The following is a 25,402-nucleotide window of genomic DNA, read 5'->3' on the forward strand; positions in this document are numbered from 1 at the left end:
TGGGCTGCTCCTGATCCCCGCACAAAAATAGGTAAAAGAAACGGCGACATCCTACCCTTCGATCCCACGTCCACCCCATGTTTTTCCCTGGAAAGAGTAAAAATTCGATAATGGATTGGTGGGGGATCAAACACACGACCCACATAGTAAATTTAGCTAAAGCATCCAGTTGGGCTACTCAGCTCTACTGATTGCAAACAATTTACACACTAATTGTATCTTATGGAGACAAGATTGAACAAAAAAAGTCAGTAACTTAAAATTCAAACCGGCAGCCCCACTAGTTTGGGTATTAGGACTATGCACCCTAGTTCCATATATTTTTCTACATGTTTCACACCGGTTCACATAGTTCACAAACCCGAGCGTCCCTTTCCCTCCTTTTCAGATGCAAAATACCATGGTGCCTGCATCTTTATCATGTATGAGGTTCAACTTTTATCATGCTAATTACATAGAAGTTACCGGGGTATGTTTCTGGTCAAATATTACCGTGGTGTTTGTACTTAAGTTAATAGGTATGCGGTTCATATATTACCATGCTATTTAGATACAAGTTTTCGTGGTATATTTTTCAACAACTCCTTTCCCCTCCCCACAGTAAAAAATGTTTTCGCAATGGTTGTACTTAAGTTATCAGGTATGGATTTGGTTTATTACCATACAGTTTACATAGAAATTATCGAGGATATGTTTTTCAACAACTTTTCTCCCTTGGTCAAATTTACCATGGCATTTGTACATACGTTATCAGGTATACGGTTCATATTTTACCGTGCTATTTTCGTACAAGTTACCGGGGTATGGCTTTCAACAACTTTTCCCCCTTTGGTCAAATATACCTAGGTGTTTGTATGTAAGTTATTGTCCATGTTGTTCGTATATTAGCATGCTATTTTACATAAGTTAACAGGGGTATGTTTTTCAAATAACTTTGTTCGTTTGGTATCCAGTGGCATCTTGAACACCTGCAAGTGGAGCGCTGAATTTGTTTGAGCCGCATACAGATATGGGTACGATAGTGCCATTCCAGCAACAATGCTCAACTTCCCCGTCTGGGTATCATTGTACTTGAACAACCGCGTCTAGACTTGGGCAAGATGGTTCACCCATGGCCGCTCGCGAGCCCTCTAGCACTTCCGTCGTCAACCTTCCGTCGTCTCGAACCCTTCTCAGTGCATGTGGCTGCGACCATCCTCGAGCACCCCCGTCGCATCATGAGGGCGCGGATCCGGACGTACCGCAGTGGCTGTGGTGGATCTAGCCGCCGGCTGACCTGGATGCTCGATTTGGGGCCTCAGATAGGATGATAGGGTGAGGGAATAGGAGGTGGAGATGCTAGGGGTAGCGTCGGAGCACGGGGCAAGACGGTGAGGTCGCTGGCATAAGCGATAGCTGTTGGTTTGGGATTGGGGAGTAAGTCGAAAGAGAGGATGAAGAAAGGGCGCGGCTGGGTTTCCCCCATGAATCGAGTGGGGGTGGAGGAGGCAGCGAACATCGTGTGGATCTAGCGATCGGGATCGAAGGGCAGTCAGGTCGTTCGGCAGTTTTGTCAAAACGATCTGGTGTGCCAAATAGATATTTCATAGAAGTTATTAGGGGATATGTTTTTCAACAGAATTTTACCTTCTTGGTTGAAGTTACCGTGATTTTTGTATGTAACTTATCGGGTATATGGTTTGTAAATTATCGTGTTATTTTCACATATGTTATCGGGTGGTTATATTTTTCAACAATTATTTACATCATTGGTTAAAGTTATCGGGGTATTTGTGTGCAAGTTATTGGGTATGCGGGACATATATTACCATACTATTTACACGTAAGTTAGCCGGGGCATGTACTTCAATAACTTTTTTCCCCGGATCAAAAAGATACCAAGGTGTTTGTATGTAAGTTATTGGGTATGCGATGTTTATATTACCAAATTATTTACACAAAATATCGGAGGCACATTTTTAACACCACTTTATTGGGTCAAAGTTTTCGATGTTTGTACATAATTTATCAAGTCTGTGAAGCATAAATTACCATGATATGAGCTTAAGTTAGAGAGGTTATTCCCCGCAAAAAAAAGTTAGCGAGGTTATGCTTTTCAGTAACTCTTTCCCGGAGTCAGTGTTACCACCAAACTGGTGTGTAAGTTATCAGGTGTGCATTACGTACGTTACCACACTATTTATCCAAAAAATGATGGTGGATATGTTTTCAACAACTCTTTTTTCTGGGTCAAAATCGTCCAAAGTTATCAATGTTTGTACATAATTTATCAAGTCTGTGAGGCATAAAATTACCATGATATAGGCATAAGTTAGCGAGGTTATTCCCCGCAAAAATAAGTTAGCGAGTTATACTTTTCAGCAAGTCTTTCCTCAAGTCAAAGTTACCATGAAATTTGTGTGTAAGTTATCAGGTGTGTGTGTATATATATTACCATACTATTTATTCAAAAAAATTGTTACCACAGTAATTGTCAACAGTTTTTTTCTAGGGGCCAAAATGATCCTCATTACCTACTGTTCTTTTTACCACCCACAAACTGCTCAACACAAGCATGGCAAAAAAAATCAGAGATACAAAAAAATTGGGCAAAACTAGGGATTGATCCCTAGTGGCCTCGGTTATGATTCATAGCACTAGCCACTTGGCAGTAGTTAGTTCAATGTTGTCATATCAGCGCGAGGTTTTTTATAGGCAGACAGGCATCAGGCTTTACTTGGTCTGTAGCCATGGCTGCTGCTCACGACGGAGCTTCACCCTGAATTACCAGGCTTTTCTTTGGCGTTTTGGGGGTGCGCGGGGGTGCGGATGAGCACATGCATGGTGCAGCGGGGCGCGGCCTTGCGTGCCTGCTGTGTGTGCACCGGCCGAGCACCCATGCTCGAGCTCAAGCTCATGCATGGCGGCATGCGCTCGGGTGCATACGACCAGGGTGAGCGGGAGGAGGAACGGCGGTTCTCACCACGCTCGAATGCGAGATCGACTTGGACAGAGATAGACGAGGAAGCCAGTGAGGAGACACTGATTGCCGGAAACGGCTCCACCGAGGAGAAAACGACAATGGCGTGGTCAGTCCCAAGGTCCTGTGGACATGCTGTTGCGCAGGAGGACGACGGACGTCGCAGCGGAGCTTCCCGTTGACGAGGTGGAGGACGAAAAGGACCACAACGGCGAAGCGAAATTAGCCCCGCGGGTCAACGCCCAGGCCACTCAAGCCCGCAGTCGAGCAACTGCCCCCGCGCATATCGCCAGTAGTCGCATGATCCCGATCGAAGCACCACGAGGTCGTGTGGTAGTTTTGCAATCTGCCACATAGTTGCCATATACATATTTCGTAGAAATAATAGGCCTAGCCCATAAATAATTTACGAAATTTCAAACTAGGCACATGCATAATGGCAAGTGATGGTTTTAAAGTTTAATAAGACCCCGAAAGATGAGAAACTATGAGACCTCTTTATAATGGGTTCACTACACCACGGTTAGTTACATGTGAAGGAGAGAAACGGAAGACATGCACGTGTTTGCTCGCCTGACCGGGCTCGGTGGACAAATTATGTTTTTGAGAAGCGTTGTACGCGACTGCTCAAGTTCGTCATCGTGGGTCGTCTTCCATTTAAGTCAGGTGGTGCTACTCATCGTCGTCTTCAACGCCATCAGCAACAGATCGTCGCCAACATCGTCATGAAAAATGTCGCTCCTGCAGCATCTAACGAACAGTACGTCCATCGTGATCTGTTCATGTCCCTACCTGTAGTTGTAGTTACATGTATGATACTGTTATGCTGGTTTTCCTATTCATTTAGTATGCTAGATTGTTGCATGCTATTTTTTATACTAGTCATGAATTAGTTTCTAGAATTAATCATAAATTCGCCTAATCTTTCAGCAATTCAAAAACCTAATTGTCTGCAAATTCCTGGGTTAACTATGACTGGATTCGCTGATGCACTAAGGCCTGACAATTTTACCGGTGTGCACTTTAAGAGGTGGCAATTGAAATCGACACTCTGGCTTACTGCTGTGAAAGTTTTCCACGTTGGTGCTGGTATGCCAGATGGAACATCCGAAGAAGATCAGAGAATGTTTCAGGAAGCCAATACTATGTTTGTGGGATGCATTCTGAATGTTCTTGTTGACCGTCACTGCGATGCGTATATGCATATACAAGATGGAAAGACACTGTGGGACGCGCTGAATGCTAAATTGGGTGCAACAGATGTAGGCAGTGAACTGTACATCATGAAGAGTTTTCACGACAACAAGATGGTGAATAACTATTCTGTGGTTGAACAAGCTCATGAGATACAATGCATTGTGAAGGACGGGAACTCCAAGTGTGTTCTACTCGATAAATTCGTTGGTTGGGTGCATGGTTGCAAAGTTGCCTCCTTCATGGAGGAATTCCGCCACTACTCTGAAACATAAGAGACATTAGATATAAGTTGAAAAATCTGATTGCATATGTTGATGTCGAAGAGAAGCTCGGGTTAAATACACTGTTGAGAAAGGAGGCGAGGTTCAGCCTACCGTCAATATGGTGCAGAGGTACCTACAGAATAAGAACAAAGGGAAGAACAAGTAGGTTTTCAATAAGCCTGTCAAGACTACTACCTTCAAGAAGAAGACGAAGCTGAATAAGGCTAAGCTAGAGTGTGACGCATGTGAAAAGCCCAAACACTTTTCCAAAAAATGCCCAGAACATGCAGACCCATAGGGAAAACGAGCTCCAAGACCGTCAACATGGTGATCTGTAGCAATACTGATGGGTAGGGTAATTTACCTATTGTTCTTTTAGTATTTCAACCATCTTCTTATTCGGGTGCTAACGTTCATATGTGTGTGCTGACATATCTTTATTCACTTCTTATCAGGTTGCATAGGATTCTTCGGTCATAATGGGGAATGGGTCACATGCTTCTCTTTGTGGCATTGGCACAGTGGATCTAAAGTTTACTTCGGAGAAAATCATAAAGTAATTGTATCAAGATATGGACAATTTAGCACGAGTCTTTCACCAAACACTTGCCGGGCGTGGTGACCCCCATGGACGGCATCCGCAGGCAGATAGAACCTGTGCGGTGGACGGACGTGAGGTATACAACGACGGCAGCGGGGAGGGAGCAAAGCGGATGCAGAGGAAGGGAATGGGATGGACACGCGGGTCCGAGTGTTGTTTTGGGTGGGTTGGATGTGTCCGGATCCTATGTGGCGGAGGTCTGGCTCCTGCAAAGCCCCCTAGTTTGCTTCTGGTTTGCGGAAAAACAGACAGGCGAACTGGTAAACTTGGTTTGAGGGTCCGGACAACTTGATTTAGACGTTTGCGGGTGATTTAAGGGTCTGCTTTGAAGATGTTCTCAATAATAAGAAGCGAGAGGACAACAAGAAGCACCGTAATGGTTGTTGCGATGAGAAGAAAGAGGAATCCCATATCTCTCCAAACATGCCTTTTCCCTGCTTTATATATAAAGCAGCACATTGAAGTACAAAGCTGGTCGATACAATGTGTTGAGGAACGCCTCTTACAGAACATATCTACAAATATAACATGAAGCAAAGAACTATCCTAACACGTTGCCGAGGCCCGACCAAATATGCCTGAGCTCCACGACAGAGCCCCAGGACGGTGTGGACATCAAGCGTCACCGCTGCCGAGCGCGACCAGAAATACAACCGGGTTTTCACTCGGAGCTTTGGTACAAGGATGAGTTTGACGACGAGGTCTTCAGGAACAAAGTGGCGTCAACGGGCGTCGCGGGCGCTGGTGCCAAAGTGCAAAGCTTTCCCTCAGAAACTTGCCTGCACCACCAGGAGGCCCCCTGAGCACCACTACGATGAAGGCTAACCTAGTCACACCAGATTTGGGCATCATCACTTCTAAAGAAAGAGGACATGCCAGAACCTCCGCTATTACACCCCTGGTCTCCCTCACAACTAAGGCCTTGTACAATGGGAGGTGCTTAGAGACATGCTTAGAAAAATAAACCGGATTTTTCTGAAGCACCGGTGCCTATTTCTACAGGAGAGACGCTTAGTTAAGCGTCTATTCTGTACAAATAGGCACTGGTGCTTAAAGAAAGCCTGATTTATTTCTCTAAGCACCTCCCCTAACCATCTCCCGTTGTACAAGGCCTAAGAGGTGAAGCCACCACCGATCTGGTGAGGAGGGGGGGGGGGGGGGGGGCGTTAGAGGAAGGGGAGACCTCCGGTGGCATAGGTTTGGCCCTCCTAGTCGCTCCCGCGCGGGAGCAACATGGAAGGGGGTGTTTTTTTTTCTTGTTTGCTTTCCCCTTATGACCTTCAAGAGGAATCCCTTACGCTTAAGGTAGCTGGCGGATTCAACTGCGGTATCTGGCAGCAAAAAGGTATGATGGGAGATAAGGCTTCCGGATGATGAGTAAATGGCCATCAAAAATAAATTATGGTTTTCCTATTTCATATATGACCATCAAACTACTTTCTCCGTCTCAAAATGTAAGATCATTTTTTACACTATGATAGTGTCAAAAATGGTCTTACATTTTGGGACGAAGGACAGAGGGAGTACTATTTATAAGTCACTCGTTAATGTAAGCCAGTAAATGAATCTGCTAATCACTGTATAAGATTGTAAAAAACATTTATATTTCTTGAAGTTTATCCTCATCGTGAATAGATCATTCCACACCACTCCAACAAGATTCATTCATACTGCATCCCGTTTCAGCACGACCATGTGGCCCTGTGGGTGCGCGATACAACATAAACGAACGAACTAATGTATATAATCACCGAAGAAGTCATCATACTTATATGCATATATACACATATAAAGGAATGAAGGAACCAATAATCAACACCTACGGCTACGAGTGTGCACGCATATGCATGTCAGGAACTCTGCACTAGAACTACTGAGATGAGTCTAGACAAAGAGCTCGAGCAGAACGGGCGGCGCCTCCGCCGCCTCGTCACGGTGCCGGCGCATGTGGCCGCCGAGCGCCTGCCCCGTCTCGAACCCTTGGCCGCAGATGTGGCACCGGTGCTGAGACTTGTGATCGGCTGTACTCTTGGGCTTGACGGAGTAGTAGTGATCGCCGGTGGTGAGGGCGAGCGCGAGCCCGTGGCGGCCGCGGAGGTGGCTGGTCCGGTGGCCGCCGAGCGCCTGGAACGACGGGAACGAGCGGCCGCACGTCTTGCACACGAACTGATCCCCACCGGCTGCGGCGGCAGCGCGGCGCATCTTCTTGTTGAGGCCGGCGACGGCGCCGAGGGAGAGCGAGAGGGAGAGTGACACGGCCTGGTGTGCTGCAGCTCGCTGGTGCTTCGTCATGGACGTGCGTACAAGTGAAGAACAGGGAACCTGTGGAGCTGAGGAAACTGTAGCCTGTGGGATGCGATCGACCACTGGAAGCGGGAAGGAGCTAGCTAGGCACGACTGGGTTTAGATTTCAGAAGAAACCGGAGGTTGTTGAGTTGTGGAGCATGTCTGCTTGGTTGGGCATTTATATACGGGAGGGTGGAGGGAGGGGCAGGCAGACGAGTAGCTGGGTCGGTCGCTAGCAGCCAGGGCCGTACCTTTAAAATTCGGGGCCCCGTGCAAAATGAAAATTAGGGCCTTTATTTAAAAAATATAAATTAAAATATTATCAGAGTCAAACCTATTTAGAGGGGTGAAAGGCTGGAGACCATATATGGCATCACATGCAGAGGGAGGGAGGGAGAGAGAAAGATACCTGAGATTGGCCTGAAGGGTTTCCGATGTAGTCCTTGGATTTTAGGGTGAGTCCTTTTCATTTATGTTGCTCTTAAAGGCCCATTAGTACCTAATCTCTTGACCAGTAATAATACTAATCTCTAATTTGGGGCCCTGTAGAATTTGGAGGCCCTGTGCAACCGCTCCAGCTGCACATGCCAAGACACGGGCCTGCTAGCAGCCCAGGTGGTCTCACATGCTCGATCCGTCAGGGTTCCGGTGTTGGCGTCGCGATCGGCGGGCGACTCGGCTATCTATACGGAGTACTCCCTCGGTTTGAAAATAATTATCATCAAAATAGATATATTTAGAACTAAAATACATCTAAATATATCCTTTTTTATTCATCTTGATAACATGTATTTTTGGACGAAGGAAGTACGTGCGTCTGCGCTGCGCTGGCTTCATTGATTCATTCATACCGCCGGCGGCCCGCGAAACGGCACGGAAGCTAAGCTCACGGTGACGGTGTCATTTAAAAAAACAGACGAAGCTCACAAGAAGGGTCCACCAAAGTTAAAAAAAACAGATGAAGCTTCTTGTCGAGGCCGGCGCCTGTGTGTGAATGGATGAGTGGATCAAGCGCTGGTTTAGGGAATACGCGTCCATCTCACAGGTCAAGAGTCAAGACAGAAAGTCTTGGTCCCGAAGAATAAAAAGCGCTTGGCGAACCAGACTCTATCCAGACAAACAAACGGTGGGTCCAAGCTTACCAGATTCGGCTTACTTAACATGGTTGGTCCGTCGGTCGTCTTCTCCAAGTATACAATGGCTTCGCTCGTACTCACAGAGAGCTGCCCGTTCATTCCAGGAACGCGCGAGCGCGTGTGCCACGCTGTCTGGAGGATTTCATTATTAGTACACTCGTATAAGAAATTTCTAGGATGGGTATACGTACATGCCATCAATACCATATTCATCGTCCACTCAAATTATACTGGTAGGACGCGACGCTCCCCAGCCGACTTGCATAGTAGCAACATGTGCCGGAAATTACGACGACCGATCTGCATAGCCCGCTTGCCGGTCATTGACGTACGTCGGCTAGCTGAGTTACACGTAAGTGCCTGGCACACGTACGACGATCCGCAGGAAGAGTGTGCTATTCTCTCGGAATGTACTGCTCGTTCGACGTGCTAGCACGCCTGTTTTTCCCTTTGAAGTTGCTCGATAGTTGACATGAACTCATGATCCCTCTATACTCTTGACGCCCAACCAAGCCTGCGAGGAAATTTTTTGGCCCGTTTGATTGGTTGGGCCGCATTTAAATGTTGGCCTGCACGAAACTTAAAGCACTCCCCAAGTAGGCCAGTTAGAAACGGTCGAATCTGCAGTTTTTCAGCGAGCAAGGCTGGGTCGAACCACCTCAAGCTCACGTGGTGGATCCTCTTGCACAAGAGGATGCGGCCGGCCTAGTATACACCATGTACTTTGCTTCTTCTTCCACCTTCATTAACCTCATTCCCTAATCTTCTTTATTCCATCCCTTCTAATCTACACAGCGGTGCTTTAATTCGAGGTAAGCTTCACACGAAAAAGATGCACATCAATATTATGAATTTTTTTTTTGTGATCAGTTTGTAGTTTTGTCGACTGTGAGTGTTCAATCTTGTGTTCATGTTTGAAGCTATTTTGGACGAATTTTATCAAATTCGTCACACACAGTCGACCATTTGGACGCCGGCGGCTGCGTTGACGAGCGCTTCGGTGCCATTCAGCCCCTGCTCGTCCTCCAGCGTCATGGACACCATGGCGCGTGCTACCTCTCAGTCTCCGCCGTTTCTCGATAGATCTCGTCGTGCTTGATGACGAGGTTGATGAGCGACACGATGACGTCGAAGAGAAGCCCCACGAGGAACGCCAGCGACCACTCAAATAGATCTCGCCTGCGGTGAAACGTTTTTGCCGTAGTGGAGATTGAATCCGAACGACGCACATCTTCGCCTGCTGCCTGTTCGCTTCGTCTTCCTCTGTTGCTTCACCTCCCGTCGCAGCCTGTTCGCCTCCTTCTCCTGTGCCTATATAAGAGAGGTTGCTCCTCTACAGAGAGGCACATCAGAAAGACCATCTCTCTCTCACCACCAAGTTCCCGAGCACAGTGCTGCTGCTACATTCTTCCCCATCCCGGTTGCAGCGTGCACCGCAGGTCGGGACAATAGGCCTCCGAAACAGCACATGTTTGAATGTTGTACGGGAGAAGGGTGATAAGGTTTTTGGGAGCGCTCCGCGCGACTACTGACTTCTTCGTCACAGACGCCCCGAACTCCGACGACTACTTCCCCGACAACGACTACTTCCCTGACGTCAACAACCTTCTCGATGACATGGCTGGCGAGGAAACCTACCCCAAGTCCAGTGCTTCTCCCGCTGCTGTCACATACGTGTTCTTCCTCTTTCTGTTAGAGATCCTGCCACAGTTCCTTGTTCTAGCATCTGTCCTAGATATGTTAGGTTCTACTTCATATATGCAACGTGCTTTACTGTCTACTCTAGATATGTTTGGTTATAGTTCATATTTGCATATGCTATTCACCTTCTCTCTGTCAGATTGCATGAGTTGCTTTATCTCTGCTATACTAGTCATGCTTTATTTAGTATTTCCGTTAACAAAATTATTCGGTAAATTGCTCATATTTCCAACAGTGGTCGTGGTTGCCGCCGACGCCTCCATGCCGGAGCGCGGCGACAAGGAGGCCATCGGCCGCCACGGCCTTGGGGTTCTTGCAACCGCAGCCGAGCGTGAACCCGATGCCGCTGAACCGCTTTCTCGCCACCACCGTCCCCCGCAATTGCCATGGCACTGTGTAACTCTGTGTGTTATGTGTAGCTATTAACTAAGTGTGTTCAGTGTATGCATGTAAACAACGTACACTAGTATGAGCACATCTAATGTGATCAGCCAAACACAATGCGTAGAGGCGTTGCTATGATGCAGAGAGAGGGGATGCATGCAACCAATCAACTTGCGAATGATGATTTTTTGCCTGCATATGCTCAACCAGGTCCAGCTGGAACAAGTATGCCAAGAGGCAAAAAACAATGCAGGTAACCAAACGCATCCTAGTCGACTCCTTCATGATGCTTTCGTCTTTTTCTTGATGGATGAGGATTGTGCTGCGTGTACACCATCGACGTCTTGACTTATGGTTATTACAAACACAGGGTGTGAAAATCATCATAAGCATGCTAACTTCATTAAATTTATGTATATTCATCTTTATATACTAATTAAAATAAAGTAGGATTACCAGTCGGCATGAGTGGTGAGCTATCTAACCTAAGATGCCATGCCTGAGAAGGTACCTTAGTCTCGGTCCAGCTTAGTCTGAAAACATTATGGTCAGACTACATCTATTAGAGTGCGACGATGAAATAACCACCAAGGTTTATGGTTTTTTTTTCATGGCTCAATGCAATTTTTTATTATTTTAGAACTATGTTGTAAATGTTCACTATGAATTGTTGAAATTGTGTCAATGTATTATCAAATGCACGCACTTTGTGAGATGAATGTTTATGTATGAGTATGAGTTGCCGTATTTTTTACGTGGTAATATGTGTCTCATTAATAAAATAAAGATTCATTTACAAGCCACGTAAACATCGACATTACAGGACTGAAAAGATAGGATAATCCTATGCAAAAACCAACACTTGTCCCTCTACACTAAGAAAAAGAAGACAAATCACCTCTTAACCCGAACTCGACGCGGCTCCATCGCTGATCAACAGCTTTACGGACCTCCAAAGTAATTTGCCTGAAGTAAAACCATTACCATTGAAAGAATTAGACCGGGGCAACGTGTCCCCGGACACACGATCGAACTTCAGAACTGACACCCCGCACGACTACGACATCGAAGCAGGAAACCAGAACAGTCAACCTTCAACCACAGACTCAGCACAAGATGCACCATCTTCTAGCTGTCACTTGCATAGACAACCGTCTGCGCGTACTTCTAGATGACAAAACCCCTCCTGCTCCACCATGACGCCGGAGAAAAAGCCACGGCAACGGAAACGGAGCAGAAGGAGAGACACATGATGAAGTCGCCGCTGCCGCCTCGCCGACACCATCCATGAACCCTAACACCGACGATCTAAAGGATCGGCAAACACAAGGTGCCATCAACTCCGAGGAGCCGCCATGAAGGGCACCACCGGTGTGGGAGTAAAGTTGAGGCAGATTTATTCGTCCGGAAGTTTATATCCTTCTCATGAATAGATCATTCCACACCACGCCAGCACGATTCATTCATAGTGCACCCCGTTTCAGCACCGTAAGAGCATATACCGGGCTGGATTATGATTGAGTCAACTGAGGAATAGTTCATTTTGAAATAACATAAACGAACGAATCCATGTATATAATCTCCGAAGAAGCTGCAATTCTATATGTACACGTATAAGAAGGAATGAACCAATTCTACTACGACTACGAGTGCGCACGCATACGCATACCGGGAACTTAACTCTGCTCTAGAACTACTGAAATCAGGCTAGACAAACAGCTCGAGCAGGACGGGCGCCGCCTCCTCACGGTGCCGGCGCATGTGGCCGCCAAGCGCCTGCCCCATCTCGAACCCTTGGCCGCAGATGTGGCACCGGTGCTCAGGCTTCTGATCCGTACTCTTGGGCTTGACGGAGTAGTAGTGATCGCCGGCGGTGAGGGCGAGCGTGAGCCCGTGGCGGTCCCGCAGGTGGCTGGTCCGGTGGCCGCCGAGCGCCTGGAACGACGGGAACGAGCGGCCGCACGTCTTGCACAGGAACTGATCCCCACCGGCTGCGGCGGCGGCGCGGCGCATCTTCTTGTTGAGGCCGGCGACGGCGCCGAGGGAGAGCGAGAGGGAGAGGGACACGGCCTGGTCCGCTGCTGCTCTCTGGTGCTTGGTCATGGACGGACGAACGGTGAATCTGTGATGGGAGGACTAACTAAGCAACTAGTGAGAAGTGAGATCCTGAGAAGTTGAAGTTTGCTGGATCGTGGCAGAAGGATTGGATGGGATTCAGAGGAAAGCCAAAGCTGTGGATTGGTGTCTATCGGGTGTGTGCATGGTTGGTGTTTATATAGTGGAGTGTGGAGGGGCGGTAAGACGAGTACTCGTCGTAGATCAGCACGGTCGCGAGCTCACCTGTGCCCCACGTCGGGGCTGACATCGCGATCTTGCCGGCGGGCGACTCGGCCGTCTCTATCGCTTCACTGGGCTTGGGCTATAGGAGGAGCGGGGACGCGGTTGGTTAGATTGACGGGCCGTGTGCGCTGCCCTGGCTTCATCCGGACCGCTCCGCGAAACGGCACGGAAGCTAGCAGCTCACTCACTCACGGTGTCATCGGTTAAAAAATGGAGGAAGCCGAGAAGAAGAAGGGTCCACCAACCGGCCAGTGACGTATTCCGTTGCGCTTGTGTCTGTGTGCGGTTGGTGTGGATCGAGCTCTGGTTTGGTTTGGGGAAGCACCCACTTCGCAGGTCAAGGATCAAGAGTCAAGAGTCAGGAGTCAAGTCTTGCTCCCGAAGAATATCGTTCGTACTACTACTACTCCTGGATCGTGCTCAAGGCTCCCGTCGACTACTGTCCATTCGTTCCAGTAACGTGCGAACGCATGGTCTGGCTCTGGCATGGACAAATTTCTCGGATACACACACGTACATATGGTCTGTCGTTGTCGCTGTTTGATTTAATTAACATCAGGCTAATGAACGTTGGGCCTAATCTCGGACTAGAACACCAACGTTATGCGGAAGCGGAAGCGTACAAACTTACAGGTGCCCATGGCTGCACCTTGTGATCTCCAGCAAAAAGAGATTCTCGTGGAAGAAAAGCAAGAGCAGGGAGACGCCTAGGGCAGCACTAAGCCGCCGGCACAGCCCCTGCGGTGGCCCGCGGTGGAGATGGCCTTCTGATCCCCTTGGACACCCTTTTAGAATCGGCTGTTAGGAGTTTGTTGGGGTTCATCACATGTATGCGTGTGTGTTATTGCCCAAGGGGCCTCACCTCCTCTTTTTGTACTTGGTGTTAAGGAAACATAGACTAAAAACAAAAGTTACCTTTTTTCGTGTACCTTCGATCGTAGCACAAACGTGGGAGAAGAGATTTTCCTTTTCTCTCGGTCAGTTATGACCTGAGATCAAATTCCAACAGTCGCAAGTCGCAACATGTCCTAGTTTGTATGCAGAAACCAAGTCTGAGGCCGCTCCGTCTCGGCTGTCTGTGAGTGATCGTCGTTGGCCAAACCCGACCCCCTGATTTTCACCCAGTTAAACATTGTCATCTCACCTCGTAAGCCTTCTTCGCACGTAAGCCTTCGTAGGTGTAGCAAATCTCATGTGCTACGTCAAGTGTCTCGCACACGTACGACGATCCGGAGAAACCATGTCCTATTTTTTGAATGAAATATATAAATAGTGTTGCTAAATCTCAGTTGACTAAGACTTGGCTATGTCTTGATCAATGAAATATATATATTTGGTTCTTCAAGTCTCAAAACAGAATAAGGTTGGTCCAAAACCAGATTTTAAGCACGTTGACCATGTTTGACTGATAAATAATAAATTAAAAAAACAAAACAATACAAAAAAACTGAAATTGTGTGGCAACAAAGAAGTTTGCGTGCTATAGGTGCGTGAAAATTGATGTGGTGTTTCGACTTCGAGTAGCTCAAGGCAAAAAAAATAAATTTTGGCACACAAAAAAGCCAAAATTTGTGTGTTTGGCTAGAACTCCTCGGATGTTATTTGACAACAACAATTTACGCGCACCTAGTGCACCCAACCATGTTGGTTGTCATGAAATTTCAGATTTTTTTGAATTTTTGTTTTCTATTTTTTTAATTTACTGTTCATTGGTCAAACCCTGTTCTTTTTTTTGGCGGCAAAGAGGAGTTTTATTCCAAAATTATAGGATTACAATCTACTGGCAAGAGATCCTCGATACATGGAGGGCCTCTCTAAAGCCAAACAGCAGTACACGATTCTGTACGACTGTAATTAGCCAGACAATCTGCTATCCTATTTTGACCCCTATAAATCTTCTGGGGAATAAACTCCCTCTCCTCCATCGGGGCCTTCATCTCAGTTACCAAGTGCACATAAGCTGAACGTGAGAGATTTTCATTTGATAAGATGGACAGAGCCTCAATTGAATCTGACTGGACGATCACTTGCAGTTTTGTGTGTTGGAGAGCTAAAGTCATGCCTTGCATAAGCGCATGGATCTCAGCTTCAAGAGCATCATTGCATCTGAATAAAACTCTATAAGCAGCAAAGATGACCAAACCGTCATGACGTCGTAGCACCATACCAGTCGCAGCCGAGCCATCATGAACAGAAAAGGAACCATCCACCGAGAGCGCCGCCTGGCCCACTGGAGGAGGAGGCCATGGCACACACTGGCCGCTACCCATAGGTTCCGGAGTCCGGACCTCCAATAGGGTCATTTTACCTTTGATAATTTCTTCAGTGCTATATCTCCGAGCAAGATCTAAGGACTTCAGATAACACACTTATTTCCAACAGAGGAACTATCTTGCCATGTGCTATATCTGACCTGAGACTCCAAATACGCCAAATAAGCAAAATAACCATGTCACAAACTTGATAAGAACATCCAGATAAAACATGTAACAACCACTCCTCACCATTGTCTATCAGTTGGTCTGTCGCCGGTAGCGGCCAGAACTCACGCATAGCCTCCCAAAGGGCCCTTGCATGGCCGCATGTAATTAAAGCATGGAAGGAACTCTCCACCTTAAGGCCACACACAGGACATGTTCCACGATTTGAGAGATGTCTAGTCACTTTGCATTCATTTGTTGCTAAGGCCCCAACCGTAACCTTCCAGGCAGTGACCCGCATCTTGAGCGGAACTTTCGCTCGCCAGATACATGCCCATAGAGAACGCTCACTACCCGGGCAGGTACTGGAAGCACCACTTGCAAAATTATCCTCGTGTTCATGTGTAGCCAGCCGGTAAGCACTCTTCACACTAAATCTCCCATTCTTTTTAGGGGCCCAGGCAAGGAAATCATGACGATTCCTAGGTGAAGTCCGAATTTTCAAAATATGATGTATGTCCATAGGCCAAAAATGCTCCTCAAGTCGCTCCATATTCCATGCACCATTATTATCAAGAAAATCAGAAACACGATTAAACCTACAGTTTCTCTTAGGCGTAACCGGCCGGTAATCATGGCCACGCGGAACCCATGGATCACGCCATGCTTTAACCGCAGCACCGTCACCCGCTCTCCATATAATACCCTTCTTAACCAGATCCAGGCCATAAACAATACCTTTCCATACTGCCGATGCCGATGAGTTCACCGGAAACACAATATCAAGAATATTACCGTTCGGATAATACTTGGCCTTTAGAAGGCGGGCACACAAACTATCAGGGGAATCAATTAAACGCCAAGCCTGTTTAGCCAACATAGCTTGGTTAAATGCTCTCATGTCTCTGAATCCCATGCCGCCTTTTGATTTCGGCAGAGTCATTTTGTCCCACTTTAACCACGACATCTTCTTCTTGCCATTCTCAACACCCCACCAATATTGACGCATCAGTCGGGTTAGCTCGTCACATACTGACGCCGGTAATCGAAAAACACTCATGACATAACTGGGTATAGCTTGCGCCACTGACTTAATCAAAATCTCCTTATTACCAGAAGACATATATTGTTCACTCCAATCCACCAACATCTTCCTCATATTAGACTGAAGTGTCTCAAATCTCCCTTTATGCATTCTTCCTTCTGGAACCGGCAAGCTTAGATATTTTGGCTCAAATACTTCTGTCGTTATTTCCAACAATCTCTTTACTTCCTCTGTGACCGTCGGTGCACAACTATCAGAAAACAGGATGGAACACTTCGATGGATTAATAAGTTGTCCAGTAGAAGCTGCATAAGTGCTCAACAAACCTTTGACAATCGTTGCCTGTTGTACGGAAGCCTTAAAGAATAACAAGGAATCATCTGCAAACAACAAATGTGAAATAACCGGCGCCCTTCGACAGATCTGGATTCCTTCGAACCCACCCTCCAGTTTTGCTCTGGTGATTAGGGCAGATAGAGGATCACCTTGACGGAGCCCACGAGTCTGTCTGAAGGACTCCAATAACTTCCCATTAAACTTGACCGAATATTTCACCGATGTGACACAAGCCATTATACGCGTAATCCATGATGCAGAGAAACCCCACTTGGCTAAGGCTTTTTCCAAAAAATCCCAATCAACACGATCATAAGCTTTTGATAAGTCTAACTTGTATGCACAATAAGCAGGATCATTATTCTTTAGAGACTGAATAAAATCGATGCACTCGAAAGCAATAATAGAATTATCGGAGATAAGACGCCCTGTAACAAAGGCACTTTAATTTTCTGAAATAAGCTCCACAAGAAAGGGTCGTAATCAGTTCACCATGCACTTCGACACAATCTTATAAACCACGTTGCAAAGACTTATTGGTCTAAAATCCTTAAGTTCCTTGGGGTGTGGAACCTTTGGGATTAAGACAATAGCGGTGTCATTTACGCCCTCCGGCATAATTCCAGTCACAAAAAAATCCAAAACAGCGGCAATAATTTCAGATTTAAGGACTGCCCAGTTGCGCTGATAAAACCGTGCAGGGAACCCGTCCGTACCTGATGCCTTAAGAGGACCTATTTGAAATGTCATTAGAGACCTCCTTTTCAGAAAAAGGAGCACACAAGGCAGTATTCATCTCCTCGGTCACCTTGGGAGTAATACTGTCCAATAACACCTGAGGATTTAAAGTTGGATCCTTAGTGTAAACTTCCTTAAAATACGAGCATGCCATGCGCTCCATATCAGAAGGACCATCACTCCAAGTCCCATCATTCTTGCGTAGACGCTGGATATAATTGTGTCGCGCTCTCCAAACCGCTCGGCGATGGAGGTAGCTAGTATTCCGCTCGCCTTCCTTCAACCAAGTGATGCGTGACCGTTGTAGCCATAGCATTTCCTCACGATAGAGTAGTTCATCCAGTTCACTCATTTTTTGCCGGATAGCAGCACGGTTCGCGTTGTCCGTTTGCAAGTCTGCTAATTCCCCACGAAGCCGCTCAATGTCCCGTGTAACATGACCAAAGTTGGCCTTGCTCCACTCCCGTAGGCTTCTCATCATCACTTTAAGAGAGTCTGCAACCGAGCCCAAATTTCCATCCGGCCGCCTCCTCGCCCAAGTACTAGTCACCACATCCTGCAAAGAAGGATCACGTTCCCACATTATTTCATAGCGAGGCGATGAACGCCGTCTTGTATCCCCATCCTCAGGAGCCAGCTGAACCACGACAGGGCAGTGGTCAGAACATGACGACGCACGATGCAGTACCCTGGACACCGGAAACAGGTCACGCCAAGCCTCGTCGGCGCATGCACGATCCAATCGAACACGTACATTACGATCCCCTTGCTGGCCATTATCATATGTGAAAGGCAGTCCTGAAAACCCCAAATCTTCTAGCTCACACACTAACAAGCAGTCCCGGAACGCTGTCATTTGTCCTTCAGCTCTCAAACTCCTCGACAGATGCTCATGCTGCCAAAGCGCCTCGTTAAAATCTCCACAAACCAGCCAGGGAACCTACGAGACTGCTCGAAGCCTTGATAGATGATCCCACATCAAGTGGCGATTCTCCACCCGGGGCTCGCCGTAGACGAAGGTTGCTCGCCACCTTGTACCATTACTGTCATCATCCAACTAACACATCAATGTAGCGTGCGCACGAGTCAAGCACCGTGACCTGGAGTGACTCATCCCAGAATAAAGCCAACCCACCGCTCAGCCATCACTGCCCACGCCACAGAAACCTCTCATCCCTAGTCTCCACTTCAACTTCTCAACTTTCTCAGATGCTTGTCGTGTCTCACAGAGGAAGACAAGCTTGGGGGAATTGGCTTTTGAGAGGGCCAAAACCTCGCGAACTGTCCGGCGGTTCCCCCCACCCGGCAGTTCCAAAACATGAGATTCATTGATCCCGGCGCGGCTCCTCGCGAGAGCCCGCCAATTTATTATCACTTAACTCAACGTCTGCATCCACCTTTGCACGCTTTCCAGAGAAACTAGATGACAGAGAGTGCCCCGCAGATAGGCCATCCTCCTTTCCGTCAGTAATAGCTAAGATCCCCAGGGCTGATGTGTTGCTTGGAGGCACCTCAACGCCCAAGTTCAGCCTTTTCCTGGAGCTTATATCGACGTCCATAATTTCATGATTATATTTGTTTGGGCTAGCAGCTGTATTAGCTGAGTCTGGATCAACCGGAGCAGTACCATTACCATCAGACTTGTGAGCATCCTTCCCTTGAGGACGACTCATCTTGCTGCCCCCATTATCTCCCCACTGATTTTGAATATATTCAGATCTTGGATGGTTTGGCGGGTCAGCGTACAACCAATCACCAGACTTCATGTTCTTCTCATCATGTACTCCGGTTCCGCACTCCTTCAAGTCATGACCCACTAAGCCACAAACCTTACAAAAACGAGCAAGCTTTTCATAGCGAACAAGGAATATCTGGCGCTTCCCAGCTCGCACAATACTGACAAACTTAGTCAAAGGCAATCTAACATCATGGCGCACACGCACTCTGACATAGTCTCCTTTAGTGTTGCCGTTTAACCTCATGTCCAGAATTTTCCCTGCACTTCTCAGCAATCCTTCAATCACCTCATGTTCAACGTGCTCAAAATCTGGTTTTGGATCAAACGTATGCCGTTTTGAGACTTGAATGATCAAATGTATACCAAAAAATCTTAAGGGAGAAAGTCTATACTTTTGAGGAACTTGAGGAAAAATACTTTTCTCTCTTTTTATGTTAGCAGAAGAAACGAAGCAAAACATCCAGGAAACTTGTTCACAGTGCTCAGGTCAGGAATAGCCAAATTACCGGAGTATCAAACATCCAGAAATAAAAGGCAAAACACAACGTGCCCTGTTTTCTATGTGTACGTGGTACTCGATCGACGTGTTGGCGTTATCACGCTCCATTGTTTTGTGTCTGCTGGACAAGTCGGCATGAAGGCATCCCTCTATCTAGTCGACTCCTTGGTGATAAGGATGGATGAGGATGCCTGCTGTGTTTTCTCTTTCAACGTATCACGTATGAACATACGGAGTAGCCCATAGTGTGTCAATCGTCACTTCAAATTATCTCTGACTCGCCCACGATGTACTAGGACGCGTCAATCACCAGCCAAAGAACTTTCTTTGTACTAGCTCCGTAGCAGCTAGCAGGCAACACGTGTCGGCCGTGTGTCAGTGATCGGACGTACGTCGGCTGAACTACATGCAATTATATCTAGCACACGTACGTACGACGACGATCTGGACAAAAACGTGTGCTCTTTTCTGTGTACGTACGTAGTACTCGATGGACGCGTCGACAGCACACCTGTTTCGAAGTTGCTCGGCAGTCGACATCAACTCAAGGCATCCCTCTAGACTCTAGTCGACTCCTCCGTGATGTTCCCGTCCTTTCCTGGAGAGTGGAGGTTGGCTGCTGCGTTTACACTATCGACGTCATGACTAGGGTTTTGACAATATATCCTAGAAGTCCAGCTGTTAACTGAACTTCGAAGCGACTACCATAAAAAAAATGTGAGCACTAGTGTTTTCTTGTACTTTTGACAATCCTAATGTGAGTACTGATAAGTAAAAGTTCAAAAAAACACGCTAACATTTTGAAGTGACACTAACATCATCCTTAGTTGAGTATTCTCTTTGTTTTAAAATAACCACTGAAAAAGGATTTTCTAATTAAGGTAAAACTTCAAGTTTGACCAAGTCTATAGAAAGAATATATCAACATCTACAAAATCGAATTTACTTCAGTTCATTATATGCAATGTGTTTTTATATTATATTAGTTGATATTGTAGATTTTTGTGATTTTTTCTATATATTTGATCAAACTTTAAAAATATGATTTGGAAAAATTCTAGGACTTCAACTATTTTGAAACGGGGTAGATAGTTATAGCGGTTCGGTCAAAAATTCCACAGTTTCTTCTCGCAAAAAAAAATCCACAGTTTCGGTTTCTTTTTTGCTTCTTGGTAGTCGACACTTGGCAATATACTCATATGTTATGAACTTACGACACCTGTTTAGCATAGTTCTAAAAGCCAGACCAAATAGATGATCCAGCCAAGAAACCGTAAATCGAAGACCTGATACAAACTAAACTGAGAGAACATGTTGTGATGTTAATTGATTACATTCAAGTATATATTTGATCTAAGCTCAAGTACTCTAATAAGTTAATTAAATATTATGATGATTTTTCTAATTCGCAAAGAACAAATTATGAATTTTTGTTTGTGTTAACCAGTTGTGAAATCTTGAACTCCCAGCTGCTTTGGTTAGGCTGCAAGTCATTTTTTCAACCCATGTTGTTTAGAATCAGATCACGGATGATGGCGAATATAAGTGGCGGCTCCTAAAACTCAACCCAAGTAAGGCAGTAGTGACCCTTAAAAAAATAAAAGACAATAGTTTTCACACAAAAAAAGCTAAGTAGTTATCCGGTATATACTGTCAATGTTCTTTTTTATGATCTTAATTTCGGTAACCGTAGCTCGTGTTGTATCAATCGATGCAACGGTTTGGGGTTTATCTTCTTTCAGACCGTGTTGCATCAATTTACGCAACGACTGAGAGTTTGTCTTTCTTTTTTAGAAACAGATTGCATTGCAGCATTTTACAAATTGAGGTTCTGAAGTGGACTGGGGGTGAACAGCAACCATATTCATGGAACAACATGTACAAGTGCATACGAGATCCACAAACCTCCAGTCGATCGGTTAAAAAATGTGCCAATCCAAAGCAAAATTCCAAGAACAGAAACGCCAACCGGCAAAACGTACTCTATCGAACCGTAAATTTGTAATTACAATGCCCAACAATTAACCTACATCTCATAATATCATCCTAATCAAAGACATTTACAAGTGATTTCCTCCATCAAGAAATTGTATAACTACTAGCAGATCCAGCTAGCTACCTAGACGAACAGCTCGAGCAAGACGGGCGGCTCGTAATTGGCGGCGGCCTGGTGCGCCACCGCCTCCTGATCCGGCAGCCCGACGCCGCGCCACACCCACTGATCGCCGTCGTCGCCGCCGCGCAGCGCCATCTCCTCCCGGTGCCGGCGCATGTGTCCGCCCAGCGCCTGGCCCATCTCGAAGCCGAGGCCGCAGATGTGGCACTCGTGCTGCTTCTCCTCTTGCTTCTTCCGCTCCTTGATGGCCCTGGCGACGCCGACGCCGAGCTCCAGCCCGTGGCGGCCGCGCAGGTGGCTGGTCCGGTGCCCGCCCAGCGCCTGGAACGTGGCGAAGGCGCGGCTGCAGGTCTTGCAGACGAACTCCCCCTCCCCCGACGTGGCCACCACTCTGCCCCGCCGCGCCCTCTTCCTGGCCGGCGCCGCCCCGGCCGAGTCGGCCGACGTGGTGGACGACGCCGCCGAGTCCGTGGTGAGCGCCAGCGCCAGCGACACCGGCTCCTCCTCCCTCGCGCGCTTCACCGCCGCTCCCATCGCTATGGTGTCTTTTGTTGTACTTTTTCTGCTCTTCTTGATCCGTCTGTGTGGCATGGAAAGAAGATGAATGAGTTGATGGAGCGGCGGCGCGGTTTTATATATAGGTTGTGTCGCGACGGGTCGAGGCGGTGGCGGTGGAGATGGCGTGCCGCCTGCGTAGTGGTGCGGGGGAGCTAACGTGGTTGTCAAGTCGGCGGGGTGGTGGCCGACCTCGGGTGGCTAACCAATCGCTGCAAGCCACCGCGCCGCTCACGACGTGGATGGGTGTCACGCCAGCGATCGGATATACTCGAGCACAGCCGACTCGAGCGTGTGGTGCGCGGCGAGGCGCGTGCCCGGCGGCGCGCGGTAGCTTAGCCGCGCGGGCAACGGGAGCGACCTACCTTAGCCGCGTGGGCGGATTCGGCGGTTGTTGATTAATCGGAATGAAATATCAGTACTACTCCCTCCGTTCCGAATTACTTGTCTTGGATTTGTCTAGATACATCCTCATTTTAGTGTTAGATATCTCTGTATCTAGACAAATCCAAGACAAGTAATTCAGAACAGATGTATCTAGATAAATCCAAGACAAGTAATTCGAAACGGAGGGAGTAGTAGAATAGTCCAGGCTGCGCGCTGGATCGAGCTGGGGCCTGGGAGTCGACGCTCTGGAATGTTCTCGAGTTTCTTTCTGGCCAAGGTCGACGGCCGGGATATTTTCCGGCCAGACGTGTGTGGAAAAGCACTTTGCTGAGTCGACAAAGACGTGCGCGAGCTGGCATGACGTGCGGGGTGATTTGACGACTAGACGGTGACTTGCTCTCGCTTCTTCTTCGACGCTGGATGTGGAGCTGCCGCTATTTTCGCCGTTCAAAGTACACCCAGCCTGCCAACCGTGAACAGTTAATTGAAAGTGCAGTGGGGGTTATAAAAGTTTCAGCCAATTAAAGGTGTGTGGCGAAAAGATCTCCCAAAAAATGTACTTGGGGACTAAGTTCCAGCCAATTAAGGTTGGAGTGGATATCAGGTGATTCGCCTAAAAACCTTTTAGGTGGACCGACGTTGAACCAGAAATTATTCCCCTACAAGAACTCAGGGCCGGTTCTGAGATTTCGGGGGCCCGGGGCGAACTAAAAATTGGGGGCCCCTAATATACAAGCCATTATTATTATTATTATTATTAGTAGTAGTAGTAGTAGTAGTAGTAGTAGTAACAATTAAATCCAAAATCTGTATGTGTATCCAAAAAAATATACATAATACCTTAAAATTTTCTTCTAACATTCCTCGATGCAAAGTCACTTATGATGGGGTCGATGTCAATCTCATCCAATAATTTCTTCTCGATGCATAATGTGGCCAAACCATTTAACCTCTCTTGAGTCACGGTTGACCTCAAATAATTCTTCAATAATTTCAACTTTGAAAAGCTTCTCTCGGCCGATGCGACCGTCACAGGCACAGTAAATAAGATGCGATAGGCAATGGATATATTGGGGTAACAATCAACTTCTCTGACATGCCTGAAAATCTCCATAGCAGACATTGCGCCATCTGGCAAAGTGAATCTCATAATCTTCAATTCAGAAATAAGATCGTATACCTCAACATCAGATGAACCATTAAGAGAGAAAGTTTCTGCAAATTTTGTGCAACACTCTTCAAGTTCATTGTCACTTAATGACGTGAGAGTGCCCGAGCTCAGTAAAAATCCGAATATATCTTTAAAGACCATGAGTTCTTTAAATCTATCATTCAAAGAAGTGATCGCCATATCAACCAAAACATTAAAATATTTAACTTGGAAAGCCTTCTCAGCTTCCAAGATTTCTTCTTGACAATCACTTTCATCATACTGTTTCTTCCTCTTAGCATGACGTTTCACTGGAAACAATGGCTCTATTCCCATTTCAGTTGCAATACCTTTAGCGATGGTCAGACTTGAAGAAAACCCCTCATCTCTGTACTTCTCAAAATATTTTGTTATACCTTTTATTTGCTTCAAAGCGGAGTCAATGCACATGGTTGACGATTGCAACATCTTGCTAACTTTATTTACAACAAATAGAACATCATGCCAGATAATCATACCAACTATAAACTCAAAGCGACCAAGTGCATCAAATAAATTTTTGGCATCACTTTTATCTTTAGGATCAGTGTCAGAAGCATGACGTAACTCAGACAAAGCTGACCTTAACTCAGCGGCTTGATATCTTATTGCTGTAACACTTTTGATTCTACTCTCCCAACGAGTATTGGACAATGATTTCACAGTCAAACTAGGAACATGTTTAAGCAAAACATTCCACCTTTTTGTAGAGCCAGCAAATAATACATATATGCGTTGAACAATTCCAAAAAATGAAACAGCTTTCTCACATGATTTTGCCATATCACAGAGAGTGAGATTTAGGCTATGACAAGCACATGGCATATATAATGCTCTTGGATTCATATCAAGTAACCTAGATTGTACCCCTCGGCATTTTCCTTTCATATTAGAACCGTTATCATATCCTTGACCCCTTATATCTTGAATATTTAGGCCAAAAGACTCAACAGAATCAAGCAGTACTTTGAAAATCCCTAAGCCAGAAGTGTCATCCACTTTCAAGAACCCCAGAAAGTACTCCTCGATTTTTATTTTGCCATCAGACAGATTAACACATCGAACTAAAAAGGTCATTTGTTCTTGATGACTAACATCAGGGGTACAATCTAGGATAACAGAGAAATACTTGGCCTCTTTAACAACCTTTATGATAGAACATGTGATGTCAGAAGCCAAAAGAGATATCAGCTCATTTTGTATTTTATGACTGAGATAGTGATAATGGGTTTCCTTGTTCTCAACACGTCTAAGGTGATCTTGCATTACCATATCAAATTCTGCAATCATCTCAATGCAAGCTAAGAAATTACCATTATCATCCTTGTAAAGCTGCTCACTACTTCCACGAAAAGCCAAGTTGCGTTTACCAAGACATTTCACAACTGCTATTATTCTTAACAGAACTTGCCTGACACGTTCTTTCTCCTTTGTTATTTGATGTTGCAAATCCTTATCAATAGTTTCATGTTTTCTCAGTCTAACTCTCAATTCATTCCACTTGTTCATGTT

General features: G+C 46.3%; 3 protein-coding genes across 3 annotated transcripts; all 3 read right to left on the reverse strand.

Moving 5' to 3' along the window:
• Positions 1-6,651: 6,651 nt before the first annotated feature.
• Positions 6,652-7,710, reverse strand: LOC123108214 (zinc finger protein ZAT12-like). Its single transcript, XM_044530045.1, has one exon. The coding sequence runs from the start codon at positions 7,310-7,312 to the stop codon at positions 6,905-6,907; it is 408 nt and encodes a 135-aa protein (XP_044385980.1). The 5' UTR covers positions 7,313-7,710; the 3' UTR covers positions 6,652-6,904.
• A 4,354-nt stretch (positions 7,711-12,064) lies between these two features.
• On the reverse strand, positions 12,065-12,790 carry LOC123108216 (zinc finger protein ZAT8). The gene has a single exon (XM_044530046.1). It carries the CDS (start codon positions 12,628-12,630, stop codon positions 12,235-12,237), a length of 396 nt encoding a protein of 131 aa, XP_044385981.1. The 5' UTR covers positions 12,631-12,790; the 3' UTR covers positions 12,065-12,234.
• Positions 12,791-21,627: 8,837 nt separating this feature from the next.
• Positions 21,628-22,558, reverse strand: LOC100141384 (C2H2 zinc finger protein). Its single transcript, XM_044530047.1, has one exon. The coding sequence runs from the start codon at positions 22,348-22,350 to the stop codon at positions 21,763-21,765; it is 588 nt and encodes a 195-aa protein (XP_044385982.1). The 5' UTR covers positions 22,351-22,558; the 3' UTR covers positions 21,628-21,762.
• Between the last annotated feature and the right edge of the window lie 2,844 nt (positions 22,559-25,402).

The sequence above is a fragment of the Triticum aestivum genome, chromosome 5A, assembly GCF_018294505.1.
Source record: "Triticum aestivum cultivar Chinese Spring chromosome 5A, IWGSC CS RefSeq v2.1, whole genome shotgun sequence".
Taxonomy (NCBI): Eukaryota; Viridiplantae; Streptophyta; class Magnoliopsida; order Poales; family Poaceae; genus Triticum; species Triticum aestivum.

Excerpts from the sequence above, each read along its gene's own strand:
- LOC100141384 (XM_044530047.1), bottom strand. The coding sequence starts at position 22,350 with ATGCCACACAGACGGATCAAGAAGAGCAGAAAAAGTACAACAAAAGAC.
- LOC123108214 (XM_044530045.1), bottom strand. The coding sequence starts at position 7,312 with ATGACGAAGCACCAGCGAGCTGCAGCACACCAGGCCGTGTCACTCTCC.
- LOC123108216 (XM_044530046.1), bottom strand. The coding sequence starts at position 12,630 with ATGACCAAGCACCAGAGAGCAGCAGCGGACCAGGCCGTGTCCCTCTCC.